General features: G+C 43.2%; 1 protein-coding gene and 1 long non-coding RNA gene across 4 annotated transcripts; one reads left to right on the top strand and one right to left on the bottom strand.

The window, feature by feature from the left end:
• Window positions 1-1,635: 1,635 nt before the first annotated feature.
• LOC136994746 (uncharacterized) lies at window positions 1,636-11,909 on the bottom strand. Its single transcript, XR_010886657.1, has 2 exons — window positions 11,842-11,909; window positions 1,636-4,331 (listed from the first exon to the last, which is right to left on the bottom strand). It is a non-coding gene; the product is annotated as an uncharacterized lncRNA (long non-coding RNA).
• On the top strand, window positions 10,973-22,300 carry DYRK2 (dual specificity tyrosine phosphorylation regulated kinase 2). 3 transcript variants are annotated; one of them, XM_067313846.1, is made up of 3 exons: window positions 10,973-11,215; window positions 11,859-11,995; window positions 19,725-22,300. In XM_067313846.1, the coding sequence occupies exons 1-3, from the start codon at window positions 11,161-11,163 to the stop codon at window positions 21,324-21,326; spliced, it is 1,794 nt and encodes a 597-aa protein (XP_067169947.1). In that variant the 5' UTR covers window positions 10,973-11,160; the 3' UTR covers window positions 21,327-22,300. The 3 variants fall into 3 exon arrangements, with proteins under 3 accessions (XP_067169947.1, XP_067169957.1, XP_013803321.1); XM_067313856.1 differs by lacking the exon at window positions 11,859-11,995; XM_013947867.2 differs by lacking the exons at window positions 10,973-11,215; window positions 11,859-11,995 and adding an exon at window positions 12,291-12,298.
• The last annotated feature ends 64 nt before the right edge of the window (window positions 22,301-22,364 follow it).

Here is a 22,364-nt window from a genome sequence, read left to right as displayed (position 1 = left end):
TGTTGCCAGCAGGTCGAGGGAGGTCATTCTCCTCCTCTACTCAGCCCTGGTGAGGCCACATCTGGAGTACTGCATCCAGTTCTGGGCTCCCCAGTACAAGAGGGATGTGGCACTACTGGAGCAAGTCCAGCGAAGGGCTACAAAGATGATTAGGGGACTGGAGCATCTCTCTTATGAGGAAAGGCTGAGAGAGCTGGGCCTGTTTAGCCTGGAGAAGAGAAGGCTGAGAGGAGATCTTATCAATGTGTACAAGCATCTGAAGGGAGGGTGTCGAGAGGATGGGGCCAGACTCTTTTCAGTGGTGCCCAGCGACAGGACGCGAGGCAATGGGCACAAACTGAAACACAGGCAGTTCCATCTGAACATGAGGAAAAACTTTTTCACTGTGAGGGTGACAGAGCACTGGAACAGGTTGCCCCGAGAGGTAGTGGAGTCTCCTTCTCTGGAGATATTCAAAACCTGCCTGGACGCGATCCTGTGCAACGTGCTCTAGGTGACCCTGCTTGAGCAGGGGGGTTGGACTAGATGATCTCCAGAGGTCCCTTCCAACCTCAACCATTCTGTGATTCTGTGATTCTGATGAAAGGGTGCTGATTAGGAAAGCCTGCAAGGTGAAAGAAATGGTAACATAGAAGAGATCACAGTTACCATGTAGCACAGTCTTGACTAATTCTTGTCTAAGCTGTAACTGTTTCACCTTCACCATCTTGCTACCTAGATGTGAGGGTTTTATATCTTTTTGACAGATTGGCTGGAAAGACAAAACCTACATGAAAATTTGAATTACCAGAGTTGTCAACTTTGTGTGTTGCTCTCATATGACCAGAGATTCCTGGAGCTCCAGATAGCTCACTTGCTTCATGTCAAAAGTGAGAATGAGTCTCATGGGTCCATTCTCACAGCTTACGGAGTCTGTGGTATCAACCAGCTCTTGTGCAGTCAAGGTCATCATTTCTTTTAGCAGAAGTTGTTTGTGCCTGCCTGATTCTTTCATGCTGCATCTGAAAAGGGCACCCCATATGTTTTGAGAATGTGTGCAGAAACCAATAAAGATTCCTTGCTATTACTGAACGGAGTAAGACGCCTTAAATGTAGTATACAGTCTATTTAGCCACAAAGACTGCCCTATTCCCAAGGCTCTGCTCCACAGGCATGTAAATCTATCACTTCAGTCCCCAACTCTCTCTCCATGCTGTGCACTGACTTGACACTGGCAGTCCGTGGCAGACACTGAATTCCCTGGTTTCCCTCAGTCTTATCACATCCTTCTCCTTACCACATCCTTCCCCTCCTCCTGACTTCTGGCACTATTTTTACCAGCATCAAAGACTGCAAAGCCTCATGAAATGGAAGGATGGGGCAGTCACAGCCTGAGGGGGCAAAGTCACAGGCAGACAAGGGTGGGAGGAAAGGTTAGGACTTGTCACAGATGTGCAAAGATGCTCTCCCCACAGCACTGCCAAGGAGGGAGCCCCATGAAGGCTTGCAGCACGCACGTTATTTTTGCCCAGGGCCCTGCAGAAATTAGTGTCAGTCTGGTAGGAAACACACAACCCTTAAAGATACAATGCTGAATTTTTTGCAAGCACAGATGTATGTGCTATGAACCAATGACTATGAAGCAGCCATCACATCCTCGATTTGAAATAGATTTTAATCATGTGGATTTTTAAAGGGTAGGGACCTTTCTGTTGATTTTGTGCCACATCACTGGGAACACCACAACAAAGTCATATGTCCTATTTAGAGCTGGATGCAGAGCACATTTGTTTAAAGAACTGCACACAAGATCACTGTTCATTCTTGTTTTCCTCTTCCAATAATTGAAATCAACAAAACAAAACAAACACAGATAATTTTTCTTCCCTTTTTCTTACTACATTTGTCCCTGTACTTCTAAACGCAGTTGATGATAAGGTTAAAAGCATCACACTGACGGCCCTGAAGAGCAAAGGCCTTTGTTTCTGCACAGAATAGATATGAGCACATGTAAGCAATAGAAACATAAGATTTCCAGCTCTTCCTCAATATACCCCTAATCCAGTCCGGCAAGATCACTTCAGAGGCAGTCTCAGCTCTGTAGGGAGCATCCAGAGCCCACAGAAACAAGTGCGAAATTTCCTTTGAGTAAAAGGAACCTTGATCTCTTGATTCAATGAGAGTCTTTGACCATAACAGACTTTAAGCCGGGTCTTAAACCCTGGCTTTCCTGCCGAGGGCTGTAATACAGGCGGCCTTATATGCACTAGTACCCACACGGACATGGCTGACAGATTTCATGTTGTCTGACCAACGTAGTTTTTCAGTCACCACCTGTCTGGACCACATTCAATTCTTTTATTTTTCAAACAATAACTAAAGAATTTTGTGTTTTCCTAGAAACAATGCCCATGGCTGTTCATTACTCCCCTTTTGAGAGGAGTGTGCTGGAACTGACCATTCCCACTTGGAGTGTGGGGAATTCTGAATTTGCCATAATGTCTCATTCTTGTGAGTCAGTCTCATACCAGGCCCTTCTTCTGCTATGAGCAAAGCCACGTCAGGATGTTCCATCTACTTCCCTGGGATCTGTATCAAAATAGAAATTACCCACAAATTGAAGAGAGATCAGGAGAAGAAAATGGCGGTCCTGACATTTTATGAGCCATATGGGAAAGAAGGACTTAAGCATAGTGCTTCTGTTTCTTTCTCTCAAGTGAAGATGACAGTAGTCTGGTTGTTTTTTCAAGTTTCTACAGTAAGGTTTACTCACGTCTAGGAGAAAAAAAAACAAAAACAAAAACCAACCAACCCTTGTATGACATGTCTGGACTAAGCTGACAAGCATACTGCACAGGTGATTTATATTTAGAGCAAGGCCCAGAGGTGTCTAAAGCAGTCTACTTTCAAAAGTAGAAGTTGTCATATTCTAAATCTACTCTTAAAGAAAAATGGACCTCAGTGTTATCTTCAGATTAAAATACATAATATCAAAAGAGAGAGCCATGTGTGAGAACAAACATGTGATGCCCAGAGTTTAGTGAGGTAGCTGTTTTCACTGTAGGATGCTTTGTGCCTAGAGATGAATGGTCAAAGCTATTTTGTTTTAATCAGTGAATTGTACAAATGACCTTTATGCAACTGATAGAAGTTCTTACAGAGATAATGATAACTGCGTTGACTGTAGATGGGTGGATTTTTGTGAATTATCTCTGTCTTCTTCCATGTGCTGTTCATGGCAGAGGTGCTGCACTGGGTGCTATTTTGTGAGTTGATGTCTTCCTCACATCTTCTGGAACTACCACGTGTTTCCAGGGCATGTTCTCTGTCTTAGCCTTGTACCAATTCTTTATTATTTTGCAATTACTGTCATTTCAAAGACTTCATATCACAGTGCCCGGGGAAGATGGGAAATGAAAGGGCCTCCTTGTGGGAGATTTGATTGCTTGAGATTTTTTTTCTCAAACTAATGTTTCTTCTCAACTGGATGTCTGTTCAAAGATTGTCATGTTTCATGGCTAAGATGTTCCATCAATCCTGCAGTTATCCTCTCATGTAGATTTTGGGAAATTTTACTCCACAGTAGCAAAGGAAGTGTTAAAATTCTTATAAGGATAGGTCGAAATAAATATAGGAAGTTTCTTTATCTCTCCATGTTAGTTTGCCTAGTGAACTTCTAAACATTTATGGCTTTCTCTGTCTAGAACATGAAGCAGTGAGATGTCATGCCTATTTCCCCCTAAGGATTTCTCATCATCTGCCAGTACGATGATGGCTGTTATGAATGGCCTTCTTGTCAGAGAAGTTCCTCTCCACTGCTATTAGCTCTCTAGAAATCAGCATGTGGGGTCTATTACACGCAGCTGATGTTGTTACACCACTCCTAATGCTGTGATATATGAATATTTACTCTGAGGCCCTATCTTCTCAAGGGATCAATATTTTTTGATTATTTATCTTTCCATTTAAAAAATAAATACATACATATATGAAGTAATAATTTTCCTCTTAGGGTGCTTCTTTGCACTCCAACTTCCAGCCTGGAAAGAAAGTGATCTTTTAGACTGAATGTCATGGGAAAGCCCTTGGACCAGAAATGGACTACCAGATTCTTTTTTTTTTCCCAGGATTTGGGAAAAGTTGTGTAGAAGAGACATGTGGCATTTCCACTTTAAGTCTTGGAAGCAGCAACTACAACTTTTGCTAAAAGTCAAAACAGGAAAATAATAAAAAAAGAAAAAAATTGCAGCCATCCTTAGAAGAACTGTGCTCCATTCCTTATCAGCTCCTATGCTTCTAGTCCTTCAATCCGCTTCCCATGGTTCTGGCAGTTCACCAATAGACTTTCATCTCTAAAACAAAAAAATGAGTTAGTCACACATATTTATCCTGAATTATCTCACTAAACAGCCTGAGAGGAGCATTCACTGTGAAAAAAAAATGTTTTAACTATCTTTTCAGCAATATATATTGCCTCTCTGTTAAGTTCAGCAGTACTTCCCAGTTTGCTGAAGATGTCTCAGCCAGACCTGCCTTGCGAAGTCACATCACAGGCCCTGTGCTACCTCTCAGAAATAGACCTGCTAGCATATACTCTTCAAACTCCATTTTAGTGACAGTTGTCAGTTTGGCATCCCATTAAAATTTCCAGGAGAAGACATACATATTTTTCAGGCACACAGAACCTTTTTGCTGCCTGAATGAACATAAGACTTATGCCCTGTGAAATGGAGAGCTGAAGAACTCCCCATAGCTGCCTGACATCCTCAACTCCCACCTTGAGCAGGGCTCAGTTTAACTCAGTACATCAGGCTGATTCTTTCATGTTGCCCTAACACAAACCTTGATTATATTTTAATGAGAAAGTTCTTTCCCAGCATGTAGCCCTAAATTTACCTTTCAGCAGGTGGCTCATGGTTTAACTCAAAAGTCTCCATGTAAATCCTGAAAGTAGATTATATCAGTTAATAATATAACATGCAGGCTCTGGGACTTAATGATTCATTTTCCTTTTATTATTAATAAATTCCGCCTAGATAAAGCCTGGGTGCGGCAAAGAACTTGGTTTGAGTTCTTCCTGGATTCTGGGCTGCTCTGACCCATTATCTTTTAATTATGTCTCACTTTTGTACTTTTGTAGAGTGGTGATTTCAATGAGCTTTATCACAAGTGAGTGACATATGTAATTTCCCAATTTCAATGCATCCTGTGAGATACTGGGCTCCCTCATTCAAGGGAGCTGAAAGCTCTCAGCACCCAGCAGAATTAAATCTCAGCTTCTGCAAAACACTGCTGTGGAGAGTAGCTGATTCCCATACACCCTTTAATGTTAAGATTCTTTCAGTTTTACACGTGAAATTGGATGAGCAAAGATTACAAGGGTTTTTATAGCTGGGACTAGCCCTGTGTGTAAACAGATGGTTCTGAAACTGAGTTGCCTACACAGTGGGCATAAGAAAGATTACTCTGAGTTTCTATACTGATTTTCAAGGTGGTTAGAAAAGGAAACTGAGTTCAGAGAATGACAAAGGATTTAACAAGCTTGTGGTTTCTCTCTGAAACAGTTTGGTAGAAATTCTAATTACCATCTGCAAATTAATCTCTCAGTAACAGTTATTTTATAGGACTTCTTTAGAACAGGCCAACACTCTTATTTTATAGGACTTCTTTAGAACAGACCAACACTCAAGTGCCATAAGAACCAGTAGTTTTAAATGATGCCTCCGCAGGTATCCTATGTGCCCTGTTTGCACAGCTGGGGCTAACAGATGGGATGGGAAGGGTCCACAGAAGAAGAGTTGACAGAACACGTATCATTTCCCCTTATCCTGTTCCACAGGTTCACTTTTTTCTGAGTTCACATGGAAGTGTGTGTCAGCAACTGAAAAGAATCAGCCACCGTTAGAGTTTTTCTCTGAGATTAGTTTTACGTTAACACTATTCCACTGACTCCATCAGGATTGCTTCTGCTGCATCTGAGAGGAAAACAGGACCCTTTCTCCTCACATTGCCTCACATGCTGGGAGTTTACACAAAAGAATAAGTCTAATGTTCTAATGAATATTAATGTTAAAAGAATCCAGAAATTATATAGAACATATATAATGTAGATACTCAGATACATTGGGATGATCTAGTGAAATAGGAAAGCATTTTCCTTAATGTATAATTGGCCATCACTAAAATGCAAATACATTGTGAGATAATCTCCCACAAAACAGCTGTAATAATGTAAGGATAAAAAAATGATTTGCATGCCTGCATACTCATATAGGATCTCATAGTATCTTTTCAAGGTGTACTCACTGACCAACAAAACATCCTTTGTTTTGCCTTAATACTGTAATAAAAGTGGTGGCTTATATGTTCTTAAACAGCAGAAGAAACAAACCCTTGAACACAAAATCAAGCTTACCCTAAACAGAACACACACTGGAATAAAGATCAACAAACATCTGAACCTGGCAAGCCAGTTTAGCTTCCTATAGCCTTATGCCAATATGAACGTGTACCATCAAACTGAGTTGTGACAATGGTTCTCTGCACTCTTGCTCTGAATACACAACCTCATTTTTTATAATTGTATTGAAATACAATTTTATCCTAAGCTACAGGTGATGCTCTGTTGGGATTTTTTTTTTTTTCCTGGGGAGGGTAGAGAGAGGGAGGAGACACAAACCTTACATATGTACCACAAAATGAAGTATGTTGTTAAGAGCTGGTTGAGTCCTGACCTATGTGCTTTCCATCTTCACTGATAGCATTAATATTTTCCTTATAGTTTGGTTTTGAAGTGCCTGCACTGCACTCAGCAAGCTCTGCTGAAAGACTGGACTGTAGTGTACTTAGCCCTATTCATGCCTAAATTATCCACAACACATTAATGAGACCCTGGTGCTGATTGTGTTCAGGCCCTCCTGAGGCAACCACTTACTGGGCTTAAGGGTTTTCTTTTAAAATACAGATTACTGGCTGAGAGAACAGGCTTGGACCTATGTTTAATTGATGGTGAGACATATCCTAAGTGTTTTAATGTCTCAAGCTGAGAATGTAAGGTCTGCTTCACAAAAACAATGGGAAAAATCATACATATTTAAATGGCTTAGGTTTTGAAACAATTTAAAGGCAATGTTGAGAGTGAGTATAGATTGTCCTCCTTATGTGAACTCTGCTTAGTATGGGAGGATGATTAAAAGGTAACAATAAGCGACATTTTTACTTTCTCTGTTCTGGGCTTGTCTTACTTCTCCTTTTCCCACTTCCTCCATCCCCACCGTATGTCAGAGAAGCTTTGAATTTGCTCTGTCTAATGGCCATCTATCTACAGCCAGAACAGTTTGCTAAGCCAGGTGAGAACAGTCAGAGCATAGCAAGGTGCTGAGCACCGGCTGCGCCCATGGCTGTGGGAGCCCCAGAGTCATCATCTTGGCTTCGGACATGCATGGCTTCTCAGGAATTCTCTGGTGGCCAATCATGAGTGTCTGCTAATATCATGGAGGCAGAGATGCTGTGTGACCGACTGGCCAACCTTTCTCGCCCTACAAGCACATACCAAAATCCTCATATAATTAAAGCCTACCCAGGATCCACCTTGGAGAGGTAAAAGGACTGTCATGAGGGATTTCACAGTGATGCTGAGGAGGCACAGTGCTCTAACAGGACAATTAGGTACAACCTGGGTCCCAAGGCACCCTGGCAAAATAGGCCTCAGCAGCCCCTCAGAGTTTGCTTAGAATTAATTTCCACCTCTCTGTCTTCATCACAGAACAGGGCCCTGACAGAGTGGCTCATGAAGTACAGCATGCTCTGTATCTCTCCTCACTGTACTAGCATATTATCTTCAATAATGCATTTTAATGTATTATGGGGGCAGAATTACTTTTAGAAAAGGTTTTACAGATGAGGTGTTTTATTCTAGACTATTCTGGTTCTGTTTTTTTTAATTGAATTTTAATTTTTTATTTAATAGTTGTGATTTAATCATTTATTTGTACCAACTGTTGCTAAGTTATGTTTGAGAAAGATATGTACTGTTTACTACAGGAGGATGATACCTTCAGCAGTCCAACCTATGCCTCAACAAGACACTTTCTTGCTTTTCCATCGCAGCAAGTAGCCTTCTTGCTGCACCTGCATTTGCAACTGCTGACCTCTTCCCCACTGTCCTTAGGTGGCCGCTGTGGTGCAGAACCACTACTGATTGAGTCCCACTGAGTTGGCACTTTCCAGTGTGCAGCATTGTTGGGGTGCCCTAACTCACAAAAGGCATCAGATCATCTGGAAAAAAGGTTTTCAGATATTTCTCTCAAAAAACAAAAGCTTTGATGACAGTACCTTACAGAGCCCCTTGCAAGCAGTCATGAACACTCAGTTTGCAAGAAAGGGAAGTCTAATCTGTCCTGAGGGGTCAAGTCACACTCCTAGGTAATAAAAGCTGAGGGAGCAGGAAAACAAATCAAGAAAAACCCTGATTCACTTTGTCCTCTAATTTCTGAGCACCGTACATTTTCTGCTGTCAGGTGTCCAGTATATATTTCTGTGCTGGGAACTGAACTCTGTTGATCTCGTCTATGTGTAGACTGCTCTGGAAAGTGCAGATATGTTCAGTTGGTCAGTATCAGAAACGAGAAAGTTTTGTGGCCACTCAGCAGGACATAGTTCAGATCCTGAATGTAACACTTGGCATGAAAGAATTTAATCTTTGCTTTGTCTTTGAGTATTTAGGCTTTGCCTTTTTTTGTTTGCTTGTTTCTTTGCAGATCTGTACCTAAGTTTTTTTGGAGAAGGCTGTTAAAGGCATTGCCATTTGCAGTCAAGATGTACAATTGTATTAGCATGTTTCTCCTCTTTGTCAATCTAAATCCTGCAAGAAAGAGGCTATTAAATGGAAGTTTCTTGTATTGTATTCAGTTGGAATCAAGAGAGGCTTGCCCTCATCTTGAGTTTCACTTCAGACTCAGTCTGAAGAAGTAATATCCTTGATAGCAGCTGTCAGGATGGGTTGCAGATGGGTAAAGAAAGACTGAGAATGAGAGGATCTGAGATATCTAGGCCCAAGTCCATTCTGAGGTTTAAGAACTAGTGCTGAAACATTACAATGCACACAGTTTTAGATAGGAATAGCTGGATAGGTACCAATGTAATATGGGTTCCTGTTGACTTAATTAACAGATTATTTATTACATGACGGACTAACTGAACTTTTCAGGCAGTTTTCATAGTACTCCAAGACTGTTTGAACAAACTGTGGAAGACAAACTGTGAATGGTATAGCTGATTGGAAAGGGGGTTGAAACAGGACATTTGCAGGCTTTCTGTTGTCTAGATGTTTAGGTGTAACAAATCCCAGAACATGCATGAAGCCATCTGTGACTTTGACAGAAAAGACACTTCAAATGATGATGAAGTCAGAACTCTTGCTAGCCCTTTGAAGAGATCAATTGGTATCAACTTCCATTTTTATCTGCATTGAATGTGAACAAGCTTCTTGCTCCTCCCCTTCCTTACACTAGAAAAGTGTCTTTTTCTTGACTATTTGAACATTTAAGGCATCTTACAAAGAACAGTAATATTCTCACAATGCATGTCATTCAGGTGCTTTCCACGTGCATGCACTGCTTGTGAAAATGATAGGAAAATACTGAGAGTAATTAGAAATCAGCATTTATACACCTGGCAATGAATGGGAAGTGACATCTGGAGTGTCTGTGTGTATCTGGGGGAATACTGTGGAAGACAGACCTTGCTTGCTGTTACAGTGAAGGGAAAAGATTAGGTGGATATGGGCGGGAAAAGGTATGATTGTTTTCTCTGTGTTACAGGAGGAGTTAGGGAAATTGATTATTTCATTGTACCAGTACAGGAAATGTCTTTGTTTATGCATGTATCTCTGGCAGTGAGAGAGGCAAAGTCTTTCTCACTGGCAGCGGGGATGGAAAACTGGAACTGGATTTTTTTTATTTTTTTTTTTTTTGCCTAGGCATTGGAAAAGGAGAGATTTATTTTTCTGTCTTTTTCTATGGCAGGGGATGAAGGAAAGTCTGTCTACCTATCTACCAGCTGTTTCAAAAAGGAAAATATGAATGATCTGTACAGACTTCAAAAAGAAAAAAAAAAGGTTGAGCATAGGTAGGAGAGCTCATTTCAATGCTGTCCCAAGCTGAGCAAATGTTTATATATCTATTTTTGGTACTAATGACGCTCAGGCTGACAAACCAGGAATTCAAAGCAGTGCACTCCATAAAGCACCTTCTACAGCGTGGAAAACACCCCCTGCCACCCCCCATTTCCCTCACCCTAGCTTGCGGCACTTATTTCTCCAGGGCATTCCCACAAGCTCTTCTCCCTCACTGCCTTTTTTTCTTTCTTTTTTTTTAAATTTCCATCCCATTCTGTGTTTCAAGCTATTTATCCTTCCTCCTACCACGCCACCTTTGTCGGCCTGGAGCCACCCCCAGCCCCACACAGGGCCGGGCGCGGGGTGCTCCAGGCCGCCAAGATGGCCGTGACCCCGCGGGGTGACCAACGGTCGGGCAGGCGCGCGGGGCCTGCGGCCGCCTCCCGCGCCGGCCCCGGCGGCCCCGGCAGCCCCGGCGCCGGGAGCGGCAGGCAGGCAGGTGGGCAGGCGGCGAGGCGCCCGCCGGGGGGCCGCGGAGCCGCCGCCGCCCCTCGCGCCCGGCGGGCGGCTGGCGGCCGTTGGGCGGCGGCGCCGGCGGAGCTCGCCGAGTGAAAGTGCCGGTGCGCGGCTGGCAGGGAGAGAGGGAGGAGGCGGGGAGCGGCGCCGCCGCGTGCGGAGGGCAGGCAGGGAGGCGGTGGCAGGGGCGGGGATCGCCCCTGCAGAACGCGGCTCGTCCCCATTCCGCCGGGCGAGGAGGAGGGCCCTGCCCGGCCGCCCGCTGCTGCCCCCTCCTCCGCGCGAGGGGACCGCGGAGACCGGGGCGGGGGGCGGGAGAGGTGATGTGCTTGGGCCGGGGGCTGCGGCGGCGGCGGCGGCGGCGGGAGGAGGAGACGGCGGGCCGCCGGAGGGTCTGTCCGGCGGGCCCGGGGCCAGGGGGATGCGCCGGAGGACATGTCTGGGTCTGGGTGTAGCTGATTGGAGAAGAAAGGCAGCCGCCGAGGCCGAGGAGCAGCGGAGGAGAGCCGCCCTGACATGCATTTTCCTCTCCCTCCTCTCCAGCGGCCATGTTAACCAGGAAACCCTCCGCTAGCGCCGCCGCCGGGGCTGCCTACCCAGCCGGTAAGCGGAGGGGCAGCGCGCTCCGCGGGGCAGCGCGCACGGCTCCGCGCCGAGCCCCGCTCCGCCCCCGCCGCGCCGCGCCGCGCCGGCGGAGGGGGAGGCTGGGCTGCCCCGCGGCCTGGCGGCGGCGCCGCCGCCGCTGCCGGGCAGACAATGAGCCGCGGCGGCGGGGGAGCCCGGGCTTTGCGGCTCCGCCGGGCGGCTGTCGCGCAGGGGGGTGGGCTCGCCTCGCCTCGCCGGGGGGATCGCTCCAAAAAAAAGAAAAAAAAAAGGAAAAACTGAGTATTGCTGCGCCCGCCGCGGAGGCGGCGTGCGACGCGGCGAGGGCAGAGGTGCCTCTGCCGCCCTCCCCGCCGTGCGCTCGGGAACTGCCGGCGACGCGGCGCAGCGGCCGTTTCCCGCTGGGCGGGGGGGGGGGTGTGCCGGGCAGATCCAGCGCCTTCTCCCGCTCAGGAGCCTAACGGCTGCGGGTTAATCCGGGATGAGGGGTTAACGCGGCCGGCAGCCGCCCGCCCGCCCGGTTAGCCAGCGCCGCGCGGCGTTTCATGGCTCCTGCCCGCAACGGGACGGGGCGCTGGGGCTGGGGCTGGGCCCGCGGCCGCGCCGACCCGATCCTCCGCGCTCACCCCTCTGCTCTCCGCAGGCAGGGCCGGGGACGGCGGCCGCCCGCCGCAGTCTTCCCCGGGCACCGGAGCCGGGGCCCCCCGGGCAGGAGCTGGGACCGGCCCGCCGTCGCCCCTCGCATTGCCGCCGCTCAGGGCCAGCAACGCCTCGCACACGGTGAGCCCGGGCGCGGGGCGGGGGCCGGGGGGACGCGGCGGGGCGGCCCGGCCCGGCCCGGCGCCCCGGGGAGGGCGCCGCCTCGCCCGCCGGCGCTCCCGCGGCCGCGGAGCGCCTTTAAGCTTGCAAACTCCGAGCAAACTGCGCGGGGACCCGGAGACTGCGCCGAGAAGCAGCTTTCTTACCCCCGCCCCGGTCTGGTTTTATGTCTCCTTTTCAGGGACAAGTTAGATCTTCCACACTTGCACAGAGGAGCGGTTCTGGTAAATGCATTTTTTGAGATGACATTGTTTTGGCAATGAGGTTAGTCACTGTGATTAAAGGGGCGCATGAACTGCGGTGAGAAATGAAGGCTGCTCTTTCCTTATTTGTCTGATTAGCTCAGGCTGATATCTGTCTTCCCTGGAAACAGCTATCACTGTACTCAGGGACAACGATTGGATGAATCCAACTTTATTGCTGCAGTGGAGTTTACCTAAAGAAATAAGCACTAATGGCATGAAAAGGATCTTACTTTCCTCTTTTGTGTTATCTCACATTATCTCCCACTCCTGGTTAATCTAGCAGGAATGAAACTTCCCAAGTATGCCACTATATATGGATGAGAGAGGGTATCTCTGTCCTGAAGGCATGACAGGATAGAGAGACGGATCTATATGCTATCATGTTAATACTAAATATCTGGAATTTTTATTGCATACATTTCCTTTTAAAATATGAAAGAATTCATACTGGCCCTGTAAGGCATTGATGGCATGCTTTTCTTAGAATTAATGAGTTCTTCATGGATGCTCTCATACTATCTTGGTAAACATATGGCAGAGCTTTAAACTGTAATGTGATTATGGGCTAGTAGAAGGTGAAACTATGCATTTAGATATTAGTGTTTCAGTGACTTTCTATGTAGCTTCAGGGGTAAAAGCATCTTATTCAAATCCATTTATAGAATTGGCTTAAATTAAAAAAAATCAGAGTATATGTAGAATGTTTTCAAAACGAACAATGAATATTCTGCAAATTCAAGATGCACCTGCACACTCAGTATCATCATCACTATATATTTATGTAGCTATGGTATATATCTGTATTATTTATTAATACCAAATGCCATAGTTGTCACATTTGCATATCAGTTAAGTGTTGGTTGATTTTAGAAAAGGGAATGCAGTTTATTTTTTCTTTAAAAGCAGAAAATAGGCATAGTACAAACAGCTTGGGCACTGATCATGAAACTGTCTGCGCATGCAGATGGACACACCAATAACAGAGCCCAGACTTGATTTAGGTTTTGTGAAAATGGTCCAGCTGTATACCTGGGACTACTTAATAATTTTGAAAGTACAGAACCTTAATCTTTTTATACATATATGTGTGTGTATATATATTTATATCTAATGTATGTGTGTGTGTATATATATACATATATAGAGAGAGATATGAAATATTTATGAAAGGGCAAAAGGGTGATTGGGCATTATATTGCTGTGTTTCAAGTATTTTCTACATATTTTTATGTGTGTATATATTTATATATATTGTATAAGCAGGTATGTATATATATGTGTGTGTGTATATATATACACACACATATAGAGAGATCAAATTTTTATGGAAGCACACAAGCACACAAGGGTAATCAAGCATTGTGTTGCTCTGTTTCAAGTCCCTGTAGATACTGATTGTTACAAACTCTGCCTTTCCTTTGTGATGCAGATTCTGTTATACAATATTTATTTAGCCTTGAGTACTATTACAGAAATACCTCAGACTGCCTCTTTGAATCTTGTAGGTTATTATCTTGTGGTTGGCTAACATAACTTTTTGTGGTAAGGATCAGATGGGACATCAGAATGGTGGGTTTTAACCAAAAAAAGATTGCTTGTGTCTGTTATGTGATCATTCTGTGAACTTCAGGCCTAGTGACCTTAGTTGACACTGATTGAAAGCGCTAGTTTTACATCCCACTACTTCCTCTGATCAGGACCGTTCAAAACGGAATATTTTAGTTTTCTTAAACCATTTTCCCTCTTTGTATTCGTTTGCTTATTGTTTTCATCACTATTGTATCTATGTGACCACTATAATAGCTTAAAAATGAAAACTGTCTTTCTTTTGTCTTTCAAACTTGCAGAAGGTATAGTTTGCTTAATCAATAGAACTTTTTTGTGGCTAGCTGTACATGTGTGCATTGCATATACGTGAATTGTGAAGAGAGAGTGAGGTTGAAGAGTTTTGTACTTAAGCTAAAGAGTTTTTCTTTCAATTCCGATAGAGAAGAAATCCACTGTTCTATTTCTTGGAGAGTTAATTATGTCGTTTAGCCTTGACTCTAGTGAAATTGTTGTCTCCTACTTTCCAGTGAAATTTCATTGTTTAGGAGAATACAGTAGCATGGGGAGAATGGGAGAGATGCTCTCTTACACAGGCTCCATATAACAGGGCAGAGGTTTTGGCTGCAGGTTCTGCAATCACAGCAACCTATGTTGCTTAGCAGGCTGTTGTGTTTTGTACCAGGGAAAGGTTTTGTTTATTTTTAAAAATCTGTGGCTTCGTCCAGGCTTCTTTTTTGTCCATTTCCATCCCTGACTTTATCTTTTTGGATGCTCAGGGTGGAAAACATGAACTCATTTCCGAACCCTTGTCCTCCTCGTTTTCCTCTCCCAAATCATTGCTTTTTCTTCTGAAGCCTTAAGTTTTGCCTTGATGATTGGAACCTTTTTCTACTCACTCTCCCTTGTTTCATCTTGGTGTTCTTGCTTGACATGTTGCTGCAGAGATTATCCTGCTCGCCTGCTGCTCTGCTTGTGTAAATCCCCATCCATCCGTGAGTCCCTCTCCCAGACTCTTTCTTGTCTCTGTCTTCTGCCCACCTTCATCTCCACTCTTCCTTACTTGGCATGTATCCCTACACTCTGCATTCTTCCTGTTTCTCCTGCAATAAAACAGTCTCAATCTTTTTTTCCTCCTGCCTATGACTGTAACAACATCCCATTTACAATGCATGATTCAGTGCCCTTCTTCAAGCCCTTTTAGGGCTTCAAAATTTCCCTGTACAGGTCTGTTTTCTCTTGCCACCAGGTATGAGTGTCTACCTATATGCTTTTGCATCAATCATTCAGTCTTAATCTTAAAATGAAATAATTTTTAAAAAATTAACTTGCATTATAATAGAACAGAGATTCCTGGACTGTGTCACCTGAAGATCCTGTGGGTCATGTGCTACATGTTTTTACTGTGTGCACCTGCTTTAAAGCAGCTAAAAAAAAGAAAATATCTTCCTACTATGGTGTTTTTATGTAATAATTGTTGCCATAAAAGTGCTATGACACAAGTAAAAATAGCTATACAGTTCTGACCTGGACCTAGTTTTCTTTGAATGTTTTCTTTTTTATTACCTAAAAATTTTATGTAGGGGGTATATGAAGCTAGCTAACATTTCTCAAGATTTCTGGAATATGGAGCTCTGACTGTTGGAGTGACAGTGCTATGGGAACTGTAGTACATCTGGACACATCTCTCATACATGTGCACATCAGCTTCCCCAAAAGGTTGGATTTAGTGTGCATTGACTGTGCTCTTTGATTTCAACACGTGTCCCAGAAGTGTTCAGAGTCACTGCACATGCGCAACATAGTCCTGATGGGAGCAGAAATATTTGAGAAACTATATTACTACTGAGATGTGGTTCTGGCTCTGACAATATTTGCAACGTAAAGTCAAAGATAACTTCTCAAAAATAAACTTATGTGCACCAGGTATGCCAGCAGCGAAAAATCCAAATGGTGTGTATTTTCTACATCTCTCGTTGAGCACAAGCTCTTTAGGGCAAGGACTTAGTCTTTTTAGGTGTATAAAACCCATACTAAAACCATTATGATAATCCTGCATTATTGTTATCATACTAATTAGCAGCTATTTTTAGTGCTGAACACAGGAATGCTGCTGAGTTCATTTATCAAGGAAAAAAGGCCTTTTCTACATACGCTCAGGCTGTAATCAACAAAATAAGCAATGAAGCATGCTACGCCTGATACTGTATGCCTCTAGTATGTTAGACACAGCAGGGCTGAAACTAGCATACCCAGAAATATTTTTAAAAAAAAAGGTAAGTTTTTTTTTTTGAAGGGGGGGTAATTAACTTACTGTTTTGGCACAATATTTCTCCTGGATTGTGAATCAGTTTGCTTTCTTTTTAGCAGGGTGGACTCAATTTTATGCTACTGCTATGTTGCTGCAACTCTGTAGTCTAGGTGTAGTAAGTTACTGTTCTACCTCTGTCCCTAAACATATTTCTGAAAAAAAAATCCTTTTGTTTTAGGTTATTTTTTCCTTAGTGTCTCTAATTTAAAGTATAGGTGAATGTTTTTGGCATAACCATCTACTTATATAAACTGAGCAAACAAAAGTTAAAGCAAAATCATAGCAGCCATTTTGAAGTTATGAAAGCCTACACAGAGAGAAAAAATGCTGTAACATTTGCTGTTTTATAATTGATGTTGCCAGATGATTCAAAAAGATTAGTTCTTTGAGTTCAAGCTTATGTGGTATTTCAATATGTTTTAGTGAGATGTGTGTGCTTCAGTAAGTTTTTGAAGATGTGTGCTATAAAGGTATGTAAATCTTAGAAGGTGTGGATGAGCCTGAGCATGGGCAGTAAAATATAGTGGTCAGCTGCATAAGTGCATGCATGTTATTAGCTGTGTAGGTCTTTAGTTCTGGAGTTTACCGGTTCATCTGCAGAAGCAGAAGGGAGATGGTTTATAAACCTCTCTAGGGCTTATGGTTTCACATGAAAGGCTGATGGAGCTTGTGCATACTATGAGCAGTTTGGTACTGGACTAGGAAGACTACAGCCCTTTGTAGCATCCCAGGCCAATTAGCTGTGGTTCAGGGAACCTACAAGCGCCCCTGGGGAAGCTTGTGGGGTTTGTAAGCAGTGCAAGTCTGGACTTGATGCAATCTCAGATGCCCACTACACAGAAGTAGATGGGTACAGTGATGGGCTGGTGAGAATCCAACCCTCTGCTCATCCCAACTGGAAACAGAAGAGGTTGTGATTCTTATGCAGGCAGTACCCTGAGATGGGACAACTTCATTTTTCATGCTGACTTTCTCGTTGTGATGTGTCTACTACATCTGAAACTCTCTTGGGGTTTTCAAAGGAAGAGTGAGCTCTCTTCTCCTCCACTGCTCTTGGAATAGGGCCTGCGCTAATTTGGTGTCTTTTCTCCCACAAAGAAATCAAGTGCTACTGTCTGCATCTACATTTGCATTCCCAAGCAGCAGCTGACTGAAACTGGCAAAACCAGTCACTTTGGATTGGGTGAAGCTGGGATAATGTTGGTGACTTCATTGTGCCGCTTGGGAAAAAAACAAAACAGAACACCCTGAGCGGCAAGAGAAACAGTGAGGCTGCCTGAAGGTGCAGAAAGCACAGCTACATTGTTTAAGTTTTGGAAATGACTTTTGCAAACATGTTCTTAGGAAAAATAAATCATTGGTCCCTGTTAGGAGTGGATGAATGTTTTCTTTTTTCCAAGCCCTGATACAAGGCAAATAACTGAGATTTGAAGAATCTAGCACATCTATTGAAATATTCACTTCTTAGAAAGGGCAGAAAATAGTTAACTCTGAAAACAGGTGACTCAAGTGAAAAAATAAAATTCAAATTATAAATAGTGGCAATGAGCACTTGGATTAAGAAATTCTGAAAGACTTTTTTTTCGCTTGTGCTCTTGCTTCCTCACTGCCTGTATGTTAGTATTGTCTACTCCCAGTTTCTGCAGGTATGTTCTGCTTTGTTGTTGAACCAATGCTGCAGAAGAAGCCTTTCTTTCTGGAACTTTCTGGCTTGAGTACTTGCAGTCTTTACAGTTACTCTGCTGCTTCATTGCGTGTTTCTCACTTATGCAGTTTTGCAGTTCTGCATGTGCTGAACCTCCTAACACATCTTACTAACTAGATCACTTCTTCTGAGTCCTGTGGCAGGTCTTGGGACCAAGTTCTCTTTTGTTCAGTAAAGGAGTTCAGCTGCAAGTAGAGGATCAGGGCAACCTTCAGCAAATTGCTGCAGCAATGCACTTCAAACTTGACCTGAAGGAATTCCCTGTAGGCGTGATAGGCTCGTTAAGTCCCCTTGATGATTTAATTCCTGGTGCTTTTGAGACATCAAACCAGGAAGGCAATGAGTGTCAATATCCTATATATCTTCACTGCACTTAAATGTTACAAGCCCCTTTGCTCTGAATTGACAGTGTGTGGAAGCCCTTTTTATGAGATCGATCAAATTTGATAGCATGAGCCCAAATTGCTCTGTGAATAAACATATGCAGTCAAGTTACAATGATGAAATAAAATGGACCAGTTATTCAACCTGAGTCAAAATGGAATCAGAAGAGCAGTGAACTCAGCAGAGATAATCCCTGACAGCCTCATATCAGAGCACATGACTGTCATTTTCTAATTTCATTTCAGCAACTTTTAGTGAACAATGCATATGTTTTCTTTAGAAGCATAGAGAAAATAAGATTCAAATTAAAAGTAGTCTCCATCCTGGCTTGATCATCTGTCTGACAATATCAGTGAGTTTTTGGTTAGTAATTTGGCATAAATATTAAGGCTGGTGAATCAGCTGGAGAGACAGCAGGGGAAGTCTTCCCACATTTGTGTAAGACCAGGCAGAAAAGACAGTAATTATCCTCTACTTTAGAGCAAATGAGGAATTCTCAAGTAACCATTTTAGCGGCAAGTATACGTTGGTAAATTTCTTGTTTCTCCTTAAAAATAATAAGTTTTGTGCAATAGTTGTTTTTACACTCCAATGCTTCCAGTGTTTCATTGCTTGAAAATGCTGAATGCTTCTGTTTATTCCCTTGTGAAAACTGCCAAGAACAAACAATTTCTAGAATAAACTAATCCTTTTCCCTCCCTTAAAATGAAGTTGTTTGTATGGTCTTCAAGGCAGAGATTTTATTTTCCTTCAAATCTGTATCAGGCCCCAAATTAATCTTGGTAAAAGTTGTTATAAGACTGCTTTGGCAAGGTGCTAAAGGGTGTACTTCTGCTTTATTGATTTGAATGCTTCGCTGTATAGTGACTGTCTCAATTGCAAGTAGCAAATGGCATCTCTTGAACTTAAGAAATGTCCAGATTCTTTTTGTGCACGTCACAGCACTTTTCTCGTGGCTTAAAATTGTATGTGGCACTTCTGATGTATAGCAAATTTTGGAACTAGTTAAAAGCTTGATTTCTAGGAACAGGTGACTAGAAGAGCTTTAGCTGTAAAAGTTCTTCAGGCACTATATATAGATCTCAAGCCTAAGTACAGCTGCTGCTTTGTTCTGTAAATTCTACTTTAATATCCCTCCAGCATACTTCTTGATGAAAGGGACTGTTGCCTTGAAGATTCCTTGGAGAAATTGTTAGCTTATGATAGTAGCCCATCTGTGATTGCCTTCTTGCAAGCGTTTTGCTTAGAGAGTCGTGAAAGTAGCATTTGAGATGCAAGGATCTTAAAAACATAATGACAACTAGCAGTATCATAGTGTATTTGCTGCATTTTTTTAAATTAGTCCTGTATTTTTTTAAATTAGCTGTAGGCAACTGACTTCTAAGAAAATGCTTAGTTTTTGAGGTGGTTTAGGCCGGATGGTGGGCTGCAAAATGCATGATGAAACGTAGAGTTCATGCCCATCTTGTTAACTGGAAATGTGTTTATTTTCAATTTTAGATTGGAGGCAATAAGCACACAATGAATGAGCACCTCCATGTGGGTAGCCATGGACAAATCCAGGTTCAACAGCTGTTCGAAGATAATAGTAACAAGAGGACGGTTCTGACAACGCAGCCGAATGGACTTACAACACTTGGCAAATCTGGATTGCCAGTGGTTCAGGACAGACAGTCGGAGAGTTCTCACAGACGACAAGGAAGCTCCAGCTCTTTAAAATCTACAGATGGAACAGGGAAAGTAAAAGCCTCTGTTATGACACCAGAGCAGGCAATGAAGCAATACATGCAAAAATTAACAGCTTTCGAGCATCATGAGATTTTTGGCTACCCTGAAATATACTTTTTGGGTCCAAATGCAAAGAAGCGGCAAGGTGTGATTGGTGGTCCAAACAATTGTGGGTATGATGATGACCAGGGGTCTTACGTGCAAGTACCCCACGATCATATTGCATACAGGTATGAAGTCCTGAAAGTTATAGGGAAAGGAAGCTTTGGGCAGGTGGTGAAGGCCTACGATCACAAGATGCATCAGCATGTGGCACTAAAAATGGTGAGAAATGAAAAACGTTTCCACCGCCAAGCTGCGGAAGAAATTAGAATCCTGGAGCATCTCCGGAAACAAGATAAGGATAACAACATGAATGTTATTCACATGTTGGAAAATTTCACATTCCGCAACCATATCTGCATGACATTTGAATTGCTGAGCATGAACCTGTATGAATTAATAAAGAAAAACAAGTTTCAGGGCTTCAGCCTGCCTTTGGTCCGCAAGTTTGCCCACTCAATTTTGCAGTGCTTGGATGCTTTGCACAAAAATAGAATCATTCACTGTGACCTTAAACCGGAAAACATTCTGTTGAAGCAACAGGGTAGGAGTGGTATTAAAGTGATTGATTTTGGCTCGAGTTGTTATGAGCATCAGCGTGTCTACACTTACATTCAGTCACGTTTTTACCGCGCGCCTGAAGTCATCCTTGGTGCTCGTTACGGAATGCCCATAGATATGTGGAGCTTGGGGTGTATTCTAGCAGAGCTTCTCACTGGTTATCCTCTTTTACCTGGAGAAGATGAAGGAGACCAGCTGGCTTGTATGATTGAGCTATTGGGCATGCCTTCCCCAAAACTCTTAGATTCATCCAAGCGAGCCAAAAACTTTGTGAGCTCTAAGGGTTATCCCCGCTATTGCACCATCACAACCTTGTCTGACGGTTCTGTAATACTCAATGGTGGACGTTCTCGAAGGGGAAAATTACGTGGCCCACCAGAGAGCAGAGAATGGGGTAATGCGTTAAAGGGATGTGATGATCCCCTGTTCCTTGACTTCTTAAAACAGTGTTTAGAATGGGATCCTGCTATCCGCATGACACCCAGCCAGGCTTTGCGTCATCCCTGGCTAAGGAGACGATTGCCAAAGCCTCCAACTGGGGAGAAGGCCTCAGCGAAGAGAATTACAGAGAGCACTGGTGCTATAACGTCAATTTCCAAGTTACCTCCGACTTCAAGCTCAGCTTCAAAACTGAGGACTAATTTGGCACAGATGACAGATGCCAATGGGAATATTCAGCAGAGAACAGTGTTGCCAAAACTCGTTAGCTGAGTTTGAAAAACCCGATGCTGTTAATATGAGAGATACAATGTGGCTGAGCCTTATTTGTATGAAAAAGTAGCTCAGATTTACATTTTTATTTGCTCAATAACTTTATTCATTTGTATCTTTCAGCACTCATTTTAAATGTAAGAAATGTTGATTTTGTTTTTATAAAAATAAGGGGACAATGCTTTAAGTTTTTATACTTATTTTTTAAAATGTTTGTCTTCTACAGTACAATTAGCCTTACTGTAACACAGTGTGACACAGTAATAAACATCAGTGGCAGGCCACTGGTTACAACGTGACTGTCATGCATTACAATGTGGTGTCAAAGGTATTAACCTTTTTCTTCCATGGTTCATATTAGGTTTCACTTGGGGTAAATTTGTTTGACTGTACCTTCTGGAGTTTACAGATATGGGTCTTGATCCTGCAAACACTCATGCCTGTGCCTGAGTTGACTCCAGAGAGAATACTCAAATAAGTACAGTTAAGCACCTGTAAAACTGTTATTTTGAAATAGAGCCATAGCATGTAATATTGTCATTTTCTATACAGGAGCCCAGAGAAAGTGGTATCACTTAGTAATGATACAGTCACCTCCGGTAGAATGCTTTCTCTATTTGAAAACAATATTATTGATTAAAATGAGCATTTAAATATAAATGCAAAAAATAAGAACTTCCAGGGCTAAAATGATTCTCTTAAGCTTTCATGCATGTGGTAGAGTGAGAGGAACAGGCAGTCTGAGAAAGAACGGAGGTGGAAGTATGTGTGTTTCTCTAAATCTGAAAGTGACAGATGAGTTGTTTTTTAAAGCTGAAGTCATGTAAAGCAAAATGTTCTGGACTTCATTTCAGGTTTATAACAGTAAGCATTCACACTGGGTTCTTCTTCCTTTCCTTCCTTTCCTTCCTTTCCTTCCTTTCCTTCCTTTCCTTCCTTTCCTTCCTTTCCTTCCTTTCCTTCCTTTCCTTCCTTTCCTTCCTTTCCTTCCTTTCCTTCCTTTCCTTCCTTTCCTTCCTTTCCTTCCTTTCCTTCCTT

This window comes from Apteryx mantelli, chromosome 1, assembly GCF_036417845.1.
Source record: "Apteryx mantelli isolate bAptMan1 chromosome 1, bAptMan1.hap1, whole genome shotgun sequence".
NCBI lineage: Eukaryota > Metazoa > Chordata > Aves > Apterygiformes > Apterygidae > Apteryx > Apteryx mantelli.
Note: the sequence above shows the minus strand (reverse complement) of the source record. Positions and strands in the feature narration are given on the sequence as shown.